General features: G+C 36.5%; 1 protein-coding gene and 1 long non-coding RNA gene across 2 annotated transcripts; one reads left to right on the top strand and one right to left on the bottom strand.

Annotated features, from left to right (window-relative positions):
- Positions 1-1494: 1494 nt before the first annotated feature.
- Positions 1495-5720, bottom strand: LOC141619264 (stearoyl-[acyl-carrier-protein] 9-desaturase, chloroplastic-like). The gene is made up of 3 exons (XM_074436291.1): positions 5409-5720; positions 2970-3474; positions 1495-2368 (listed from the first exon to the last, which is right to left on the bottom strand). Exons 1-3 carry the CDS (start codon positions 5552-5554, stop codon positions 1808-1810), a joined length of 1212 nt encoding a protein of 403 aa, XP_074292392.1. The 5' UTR covers positions 5555-5720; the 3' UTR covers positions 1495-1807.
- A 1978-nt stretch (positions 5721-7698) lies between these two features.
- On the top strand, positions 7699-10692 carry LOC141622596 (uncharacterized). Its single transcript, XR_012533028.1, has 2 exons — positions 7699-8132; positions 10285-10692. It is a non-coding gene; the product is annotated as an uncharacterized LOC141622596 (long non-coding RNA).
- Positions 10693-10912: the final 220 nt, after the last annotated feature.

The raw sequence follows: 10912 nt of genomic DNA, 5'->3' as shown, positions 1-10912 counted from the left end.
TAGATTTGGTATGAAAAAGTCTTTCATAATATATCAGCTGTCGGTAGGAGATACTTCTGGTCAACACAAAAAAAAAATGGTCAAAGTACCGCCTCAAAAACCACCCAAAAGCAAGTGTTACCTTTGGTGTGGATCGGAGGGAATATATGAAACAGGACTATTATTCAAGCTAAATCATAGTATAAACTTGTGTTACTAATAAAAGTAGATGGATGGCGTTAAGGCCTTTTCCGGCATAACTATATACTCCCTCCTATTCAGCCTAATGTTCCCTTTCATTATAATACTTCTTACATATATTAGAGAAAGGAGAACTATAGGCTGAATAGGAGGGAATAATGAACAAGGGCGGCAAGTTCAGGATTTAAAATATGGTGTAGCAAAATAATTAATACGTTGCATAATACTCCATAGTAAAAATACTCCATTAACGAAAGATAATCAATAACAAAAGACGTTAATAAAAATATACTCTTTGTTTTAGTAAACTAAAACCGACACCCTTGAGAAATTATATGAAGGGAAATAAAAATTACCTTTCAGATATGACGGAAGAGTGCTAGGTTGAAAACTCAAATATGACGGAAGACAAAAGGAAGAAGAAAGAAAATTAACAAAGTGAATTTTTTAGTAGTTGATTAGAGTAGGGGAAAGTGGTATGCGTAAGACTTCTATTATACGTAGGACTGTAAGAGACTTATGTATTGTGTAATAATAATTGGGTTGTTATAATCGGTTTCAAAATATATAATAGGTCGATATGATTCGAATTTCGAAGTTGTCCGAAATGATTAAATTTATTACGACTAATTTTTATATTTGCTAGTACTAATTTTGTGAAAATGGAACTCCACAAATTCCAACTCCGTAAAAAATAATACGGAGTATTAATGTTGTCATCCGTAAATTTAAAATAATAATTAAAACCAACCCGTTATTTCTAGACGGGTTGATTGATTGATATCTTGATATAGTGAAGTAAAGACATGCTGTATATATATTGATTTCTAGATTGTGATAATTGTTCGAGTTTGAGTTAAGGTAAACATGTTTTAAAAACCGTGAAATTTTTCTGAAGTTCTCTCAACCAATAGTAAGAGGGGGTCAAATGCGGGCTTAGGTTGGACATGGGCCGGGCTCACATTAAATTTTCGGCCCACGGATAAGCGGGTTAGCGGATTTGGGACGGGTTAATGGGTTGGACCTTTGTATTTTTCTTAAAAATGCCTTGTCCATACCTGCTTATTTTGCGGGCGGGATGAGGCGGATTCAATGGACGGGACGACCCACGAACAACTCTAAAGTCCAATACCCATCTGTTGATCTATGAAAGTCGTCAAGTATTCATGTAATCATGCTGCTCTTACATGCAATAGGTTGCAACTCAGAGAAAAATGGACTCAGAGCCAGGGTCGACACGATCCTTATGTATAGCTCGGAATTCATGATTTCAGAACATGATAAATTTTTAAGCACAGTACAACAGCATTGATCTAACAAAACAGTTTCAACAAAGCTCCTCTTCTACAAGCCTTCAACTTATCGAAACAGATCCAACAAATGACAGTAGGCTCAATTCACTACTACAAACATCTCAGGATGAAAAGGAGATTAATATTAAGCATACTACAGCTACGAGTTTCGGCTATTCATAAAATGCTCTTGGTTTCTACCAGACAAACAAAAGTATCTACAGACTACAAAGCCTTCGCATTTTCAAACATGACGAATACCTGACTAAAGCATGCTGAAAGCCAGGGATTAGACGAGGCTAGATTCTCCTTCCGTTCAATTGAGTATCAAGTTATTAGACGATCAACTCTTTGTTAAAGATCCAGCTAAATGGAGCGAGGGATGATTGTTTTGCACGAGCTTGGGCTCTCTCCTCCAGTTTCCTGATTCTCGGAGCCAACCCGCATACATAATCTTGGGCTTTACGTCCCTCACCTGATAAGCCTGTAAGGGTTGCTACATTCCATCTTTGCACTAAAAACTCTAGAATGTCGGCATAGTCTCTTGCAGTGTAGACCCCGATGCGTTGAGCGACAGAGGAGTAGTTCTCGAAAAGGTTGTCGTCATTACCATCGTACATTAAGTGGGCCGGCATAGATACTTTCTTTCTCATCATATCAGCCAGAGCCAAAACGGTGTCGTTTGGGTCAATTTCAAAGAGCTTTTCAACAATTTTTGTGTAGGCAGTTTCATGGCGCTTTTCATCAGCAGCTATAATCCCACAAATTTGTGCCAGTTTAAGGTCTCCATGTTCTTTAGCAAGCCTTGCTGTATTACCATGCGATATGAAGGTAGCTCTCTCTTGGAAAGAGGTGTATACAAAACCAAGATACGGGTTGTTTTCAGTTTGTGGATCCTGTAAAAGTTTCAACAAAAATTCACTCCATTAACCATGGAAACTGCTTTACGAACGAATGTCAATGAGTATAGAAGGGTATGCAGCACAATACATTAAAATTGACAGTCCAAACGCAGGTGACTTTTATGATGGCGTCAAGTCAGGTGAGTTTGGAGCGAGTTAATGCAAGTTCGGGTCTACTTTGGAATTCGATTGTTTGTGCTGGTCATATCCAAGTCAGGTCAGGTTAGGCTGTTCGGGTCGAGCCATATTCTCAGTAGCCTTACTGATAGTGGTTAGTGGTTATTGGACAGCTAATAGTGTATACAGAGTAACATTTCAGCAGACGGCAACAATTGCGACCCACATGTCAAAGCAGTAAATATACTTCAGACCAAGATCATTTAGCTAATGAACCAACACCCATACCGCATGCCCATTAACCAATGAATTGAACTCAAAAGATAACCACCACATTTTGTTAATTCAGGACCGTCTCATATTAGAATATGCTCGGAAAAAAAGATCAGCTATAAACCAAACATTCATTTCATCTGTAATATTAAAGGATAATTTACGGAGAGACAGAAGTGAATGAAATACAAGATAAGAATCTCACCATCCCTGATCCAATAAGGTATTGAATAGTCTTCTCTATTTGCTTCATGTCAACTCGTCCCGAAAGATAAAGATACTTGTTCAAGAGATCACCATGCCGGTTCTCCTCAGCAGTCCATGCCCTAGTCCAGACAGCCCAAGGAGCAAGGCTTGCACCAGTCTCATCTCGGACTCCATCCAAAGTGTTAAGCATGGTCTGGTAAGTTGGTAGGGCTTCCTCTGTGATCATATCTCCTACCAACACGACAAGGTAGTCATCGGGAATTTCTTTAGTTCGTTCCCTAAGTTCCTTGATTTGGTCTTCAAATCCTTCGGATGCAGGGTCTGGTAGAAAATCTTGTGGTTGCCAACATTTCTCAACCGGCTTTAGAAGCACCAGGAGATTTTGTTCAGCCCAGTTCTCTAAAGACTTGAACAACTCGATTTTTTGGGGTGGCAGCGAGTGGGTCTTCTGGATGTGTACTTCCTTTGGAGGCATGTATGGTTTCCTACCATTTGGAATTTCCCTGTATTAATAAAGCCATTAGAGTCAATAAAATAAGACAATGAAAATGCATAGCACAAAAAAAAGAGCAAAATGCTCAAACAAAATCAATTTGCCGATATACTGTAGTTCCGCCAATGCACATCAATCGCAAATTAGTAACCAATGCAATGCAAAATACTCGAGTTATTGATAGCCAACCCAAGTCCATATTGTCTTAGCAAACACTGTGCACAGACAGAGGAGTACACAGAGACAGCACTTAGACCCAAGATCAATGGAAACAATCCACAGAGAATCTAATGCATCTTTTGATACTGTAAATTTTATAAAGCATATCAAATAATAGAGGCCGGAGATGAAAATTTGAGTATTCACATACTTAGGAAAGTAGACCATTAGTGCATATACTGAAGTCATACGAGTTCACAACATGAAGGAACCTTGCTGTGTAAAAATTCCAAGATACTACCTACTCCATACTTATCAAACCAAGATAAAAGGGCTCCAAATGAGCAAGTATCAAAGCAAATGAGGTGGTACAAAACGTATATGCTCCATCGAAAAGATGAAAAGAGATAAAGGGGCAAGTTAAACTTCGTCATGGCACGACAATGAGCCGGGATTTCTGTCTAAAAGACCAACAAAAGCATATGACCTACATATGAACATCTTAATGCCTCAAGACTTTTTTTTTTTTTGGTGTTACCAGGAGTATCCTCTAACCCTACCAACAGCTAAGACAATCTCTTTCGAGGTACTGAAGGCAATTTAATGGGTTGACCCTTACCAAGTTTGGTCTTTTCATTCGCAAAAGTCAGGAATCGAACCCCTGACCACTTGTTCAAGAGATGAGAGCACTTACCACTCACACCATCCAACTTTGGTAAATCTCAAAAAGACATTGACAACCGAGATATAATATGCCTATCTCAATCGATTCAGGTAACAGCAACTGATTAATGAAATCAACGCTAATTAATCTATACTAATCTAAATCATATCATCATCAACTCCAACAACACCACCTCCTACAGTCTCACTATCACAATTATGAACATTAATTATCTTCACATTTATATTGTGATCACATGATTCACATCAACCCAAGAAAATCCAAAAAAGACAATTGAAGCTGACTTAATTGAAAAGAAAAAGACAACTAACTGTATGCAAAAAATCAAAAAAGCAAAATTTCATTTGAGACCGTCGACTAGTCGTACATCTTTTGATGCTACGTGGTTCATTTAAGTCTCCGCGGTCAATCACCACAAATCTCAGCAACAGGTTTTCAATTCTAACAAAAAATTCATCCAAAAAAAAAAAAAAAAACAAAAAATATTAAATTTACATGAGCTGTTTCAGCTAATAAAGTACTAGGTGGTTGAGATTGGGGGCCCAAATTAAACACAATTTAATAATTGATTCAATAAACACGTAAGATCACAATAAATTGCACACCCAGAATAATAAATTCAATACATATCGCAAATGTGACAATTTAACAGCGCATTTCATGAAGATAAACTCAAGGGATTGAGCTGCCATGGTTAAATTTTCGATCATGCAAGATCTTGTCCAAGACCGTCTTAATTTTTAAATGACCTTGTTTACATAACTATTGACTTCCACTTGTTCTAAATCATTTGTTTATCTTTTATTTTCGGGACTTTATTTTAATTAAAGTAAACAAATTATGTTGTAACTTGTCATGTTAGAACTGAAAGTCGTATCAAAACATTGAAAATACTTGGTCCGTCCCAATAATTTATTTAAATAGGATTAAAATAAATGATAAAATAGTTAAATAAATGACCGGGCATGTAATAAATATATTATGAGACTATTTTGCAAAACGGATCATATCATTGGTTTAACAGAAATACAAATTATTAAAAAGATAAAAATCGTTTTAAACAAGAATTAGTGTATATAAAAAGCGAGATAGAGACGAACTTGGAGGTGATGCCGAGAGAAGAACCCATAAAAATACGATGGGGAGATCTGAGACGATTAGATCGATGAAAGATCAATGATGACGACGACGACGATGATGATGAAATTGATGATTGGAATGTTATCGCTTGAAATTTCAAGGCCATTTTATTTTAGTTGTGTTGTATATTTTGTGTAAGTGTTAGATTTAAACTAGAAAGAGACGATTTGAACGAGGTGGAGAGAGAGAGATGTCTGAAAATGGCAATTGGAGGGAACGTGGTGGATGATGTACATAGATTCAGGAGATCTGATTATGTTTATATACTCCGTATGTCAAATACAGGTATATCATACGACTATAAGAACACAAATTCTCATTTGTGACGGCGATATCCGGGTACCGTTTTCCTCTCACAAAATGCCCATTGAGAGGTGAGTGGGAAGTACATGGGGGTGCCTCACCTTGTCCCCTCTCCCTTTTTTGTGAGAGGTCACAAGCTTGTGACGGGATTAGCCCGTCACAAGCAAGACTAGCGGCTATAAGAATACGGAGTACTCTCTGTCCCGGTTATTTGTTATCCTTTTTCGTTTTGGGTGTCTTATGGAATTGTTGTTATTTCTATTTTAAGAATAAACTTGATGAATAATTTGATCATTCACACTCAATTTATTTCACTTGTTATTTAGTAATTGGTCTCCTCCTCTTTACTTGGTCTTTAACTTTATGTCAAAACCAAAGGACAACAAATAGGAGTACGGAGTATATGTTAGTAGTAGTTTGAAAGTTGCCCCTATTGATTTTTGAAATTACAAATCTACCATTTCTTGTTCTATGAGTAATGGCTTTGGAGTTTGGGCTAAACTAGAGGTGGCCAAACGGGCAGGTTGGCTCGGACAGCTAATCGGGTCGCTTTTCATTTAACCATCTAGACTCTCCACCAAGTCAGACCCATCTCATCTCGGACCGCCCGGGGCGGGCCAATCACATGAACCTATCTAATAAGCCTAAATGGGACAAATGTGTGGATCCCTCCCAAGCCTTCCATAAAATTAGACTCCAATTTATTGGGCTCGTCTTACCGTAAGCATTTACTCTCCCTTAATATAAAGGATATATCCGTCTTAACATTAAAACAGGTTAAGTATAATCACACTTGTGATAAGACAAATTTACTACTCCTTCCTAGTCTGATTGTTGGTAAGTTTTGTGTGATCCAAATTCAATTCCATGTGGGGTAGGGTGTTTTTGTGTGGTTCAGATTCATTTCCTTAATTTTGGTACCCAAAAGAAAGGGAACCAACAATCAGACTAGGAGGGAGGATTATTTCCTATGCATTATGCTTTTGTCTTATCCATACTACTTGACTCGTCTTAATCTTAAGACAAATACACTTTTCTTAAACAAGAATTTGTGTCCGTTTTTTACTTAACATTGGTCAAATACCCGACTATTTAGATAGATGAGACAAACTTTTGTTATCACATAAATATTTAATCTTTTGTCTCCTCTATACAAGTAAATAATAGACCGATACCTCCATTTTAAATACTACCCCCTCTGTCCCGGCATTTATATCTTATTTTATTTTTGGTGTTTCAGTCAATTGTTTTTATTTTTATTTTAAGAATTAACTTAATGAGTAATTTGACCATTCACGCTCAATTTGCTCCACTTATATTTAGTAACTGACCCCCTCATCTTTTTTTGAGTTTTTTGTCAAAACCAAATGACAACAATTAACTGGGACAAAGGGAGTAAAATCTTATCCACCGTAAGAGGGTCACCGGGTTATATAAGTTAATACTTGACCTTTTTTAGCTAAATACTGATACCTCCATTTTAAATACGACTCTCCCAATTTTAGTCAATTGTCGTCCTTTTTATTTTAAAAATGAATTAGATGATCAATTTGATTATTCACGCTCAATTTGGTCCACATGTCATTTATGAAGTAGCAATTAGTCCCCTCTTTTTCCCTAATCTTTTCATCAAAATTAAAGCACAACAATTGACTAGAACGGAGGAAGTAAAATCTTATCCACCGTAACAGGGTTGCCGACTTGTTATTACTACAGTGACTTAATCCAATTAATGAGTCCCAGTTTATTTCAAACAATAGGTCTTGGTATAGACGGGTGGGGCGAACAGACGGGTAAATACTTCTAATGAAATGGGTAGGGGGGACAAGGTGGGGCACCCCATGTGCTTTCCACTCTATGGCAAATGGGTATTTTGTGAGGGGAAATGGTATCCGTCTATACGTATAGACTGATAATGTCCGTCTATAATGAAAATTGGTGTATTTCAAAATACATCGCAGTCTCCTAGACAAGTCTCACCAGTAACACTCTACCTACAGATCCAGAAAATCATTTCTTCTTCTTATTGGTCATTAATCACACCATTTTATTACTCCACAAAGATCTTCACCATCATAAATATCTTTACTCCAACCCAGTAAAAAAACACGCAAATAAATACAACGCCGTAAAATTCAAAACCCTCACTCAAATATATAGTACAAATTACAATTAACCGCGCTCTCGATTCTCGAGACCGCCATTAATGAAAATCTTAAGCTCTCATGTCTCCTACATTTCATTCCTACGAATTTTACGCTTTTTTTTTTTGGGAGCGTAAAGTATAATCGACGGTATAATTGATGAATTGAATTATATATTACGGAGGTTTACATTCTTCGATTTCGCGGTTCGATTCTTCTTCCTCCTCGATTTTTGAGGTATCATTTGCGATTCATCGTATTATTCGTTGATTTGTATATTTATCTGCGTTTTTGCATTTATTTTGTAATTTTTGGTGTATTATATGCTATAGTTAGGGTTTACATGTTGTATTTGATGATGTTCTTGTATGTTTATCTTTAAATGTTAGTATATTATTGTATTTGATGATGTTCTTGTGGTGAATGCCGACTCTAATTATGTTTGTTGATCGACATTTTCGAGTTTTCGGTATATTATTCGGAGAAGCTTCACTGTTCACGCCGTTTCTAACTGTAGTTATTGTGTGATTTCCGTCTTATAATGTGAGACGGTCTTACTCTATGATTTGTGTGTTTCAAAAAGTTTCAAACCGGAATTTTGGTCATGAATGCTACTTTATCTTTCACTAGTATTGATGACGTATGTAACTACTTAGTAATCACTGTTTTAGATATTATTTTTTCTGGCCAATCACTGTTTAAGATTTCTTATTTTATAGACGGGTGGGGCGAACAGACGGGTAAAGACCTCTAATAAAATGGGTAGGGGGACAAGTGGGGCACCCCTATGTGCTTCCCACTTTATGGCAAATGGGTATTTTATAAGGGAAAATGGTATCCGTCTATACGTATAGACGGATAATGTCCGTCTATAATGAGAATTTGTGTTGAAATTATAGCCATTTTTAGCTAGATACCTTGCCGGATGAGATCCGTGCACATATCTTATACACAAATTCTCATTTGTGACAAACGATATCCGTCACAAGTTTGTGACGGATCAAATAAAACCCACATGGTAGGATAAAGACAAGTCATTTGTGATTTCCTATGCATTCTACTTTTTGTCTCATCTACCCATGTAGGTGATATTTGACCCGTCACAAGCTTGTGAGTGAGACCTATTATATCTTATATTCTTATTCAGGCATACACACTGTTACTTTGACTATTCTCCGTGAAGTTTTACAGTTTTTTTTTTGTCTAAAATAAAGTGTTGTATAGTGTTGGACACTTTAAATGTTGGACGCACAACACTTGACCAAAGTGAAAAGTCGGAGTAGCATAGGCATACATAGAGCATATTGACTTGATTTCTTTTCTAGCTTTCACCTATGTGCCTCGGACTCGACTAGGAGATTGACATGGCAAAGGTGTCAATAACTATCAGATATTGGTTCCCTATGAAGTGTTTGGTGCTTTTGTCAATGCCTAATTCTGTTACTTGATTTCAAATAATTTTTGATAGTATTTAGTAATTTTGAGCTAGTAAAAACAATGTCTCAAATGGTCGAGGGAGATGAAATGAGGTCAGACGTAGATATTTTTGTAAGTAATATAGGAAGGTGGTTTTTTTGCTGACACATTATAAATAGCACACCTAGAGTTGTATCAATCGACTTTTAACCAAGTTGTAGGAAGCATAAACCGTTTAGCGAGCCTTTGATTCTCTTGAAATCGAGGCCTAGAGTTTAACTGTTTGTTGAAGATTAAGTTCTAAGGTAAAATTTTGGGGGTGAATCAAAGTGACCGCTTAAATTTCATTGTCCATAAGCTAGCGAGCATCAAGATTTGGCTTGATAATTATCTATTGTAGGATGTCTTATCCGAATCTTTTTCACAAACCAATGTTTTTGACGAATTTATTTCAGCAATGCTAGTACTTCATCTGTTCCATTTGATTGTACAAGTGTTTCAAAATATGCGAGAGGGAGTTTGAATAACGTATACAATTTAGCTAAGATGAGTTGATTGCCATAGTAAAATATCTCTTCCCCACTGTTTTGAGTGTTTGATAAATGAAAAATCCATCATCTAACACATCCAGTCGTCTTTATTACTCCACGGGTTGCTTTCATGAGTATGCTTTATTGCGAAAGACTTCCAGTTTTTCTAAACTTTCTTTCTTATTATCATTCTTAAGCTGGAGCTATTTTGATTCGAGTGTGTTCAAGATCACTCAAGGTTGAGGCCTTGACGGATGGCCTAGGATGATACTTATCTCCTGACGAATGAAGGTGTTTCTCTGTTTTCGTATAATGTTGCTCAGTGTTTTATTGCATATTCTTAGATGGGTGTAGAGTGTTTGATTCTATGTGTTTACAGCATTTTAGGCTTTTAGCTATATGCCTATATGCCTCAGCTTCTCTGCTTTACTTTCTTGTTTTAGGATATAACTTATGTGTAAGATACCTCAAATCAAAGGAATGAGAAAAAAAGGAGTTTACCAAGTGGTTTTCAGTGGAATTTTAGTACTTTCAAGCTTTTTGGAGATTTTGTTCGAGCTTTTCATTCTATATGAGACGGAGGTACACCTATCACATATGAAGGCCTTTTGATTAAAGGGGCCGGGTAAAGTTCATTCCATTCTTTTGACATTGATAGTTCAATGCAAGTTTCACATATATGTCAGCTATTGCTGCATGCAAGTGTAGTTCCATCTTTTAGATAGTCTTTGTATTATCGTTATGTAGTTGTGACATATGTTGGTTTGTTTTAGTTTGAAAATTACATCAATTTCTTTAATTTTTTGAAAATTTTGGATTTGGTTCGAGGCCTAGCTAGTTATTTCATTTGGTGATTGAGTCCTGGCATTTTTTATTTTTTATTTGATTTGGCTATACGCTTAAAACTGAGTTTAATTGATGGAAAATAAAGTTTAGGGGTACACTTAGTGATAATGACAACAATTAGGGGTACCATGTATGTTTTAAAAAGTGTAGGATACCATGTAGAAATTCAAAAAAATGAGGGGTACCATGTAGCATATCCCACATGTAACTATGTAAGTGAGGTTC

The sequence above is a fragment of the Silene latifolia genome, chromosome X (genome assembly GCF_048544455.1).
Source record: "Silene latifolia isolate original U9 population chromosome X, ASM4854445v1, whole genome shotgun sequence".
NCBI lineage: Eukaryota > Viridiplantae > Streptophyta > Magnoliopsida > Caryophyllales > Caryophyllaceae > Silene > Silene latifolia.
This window is presented reverse-complemented; position numbering and strand designations above follow the sequence as displayed.

Bases quoted from the DNA above. Each gene is read 5' to 3' on its own strand.
- LOC141619264 (XM_074436291.1), bottom strand. From the start codon at position 5,554: ATGGCCTTGAAATTTCAAGCGATAACATTCCAATCATCAATTTCATCA. The intron at 3,475-5,408 runs GTTCGTCTCTAT...TTATTAATACAG, and splicing joins TCTCTCGGCATCACCTCCAA to GGAAATTCCAAATGGTAGGA. The intron at 2,369-2,969 runs GTGAGATTCTTA...AAACTTTTACAG, and splicing joins ACCTTATTGGATCAGGGATG to GATCCACAAACTGAAAACAA.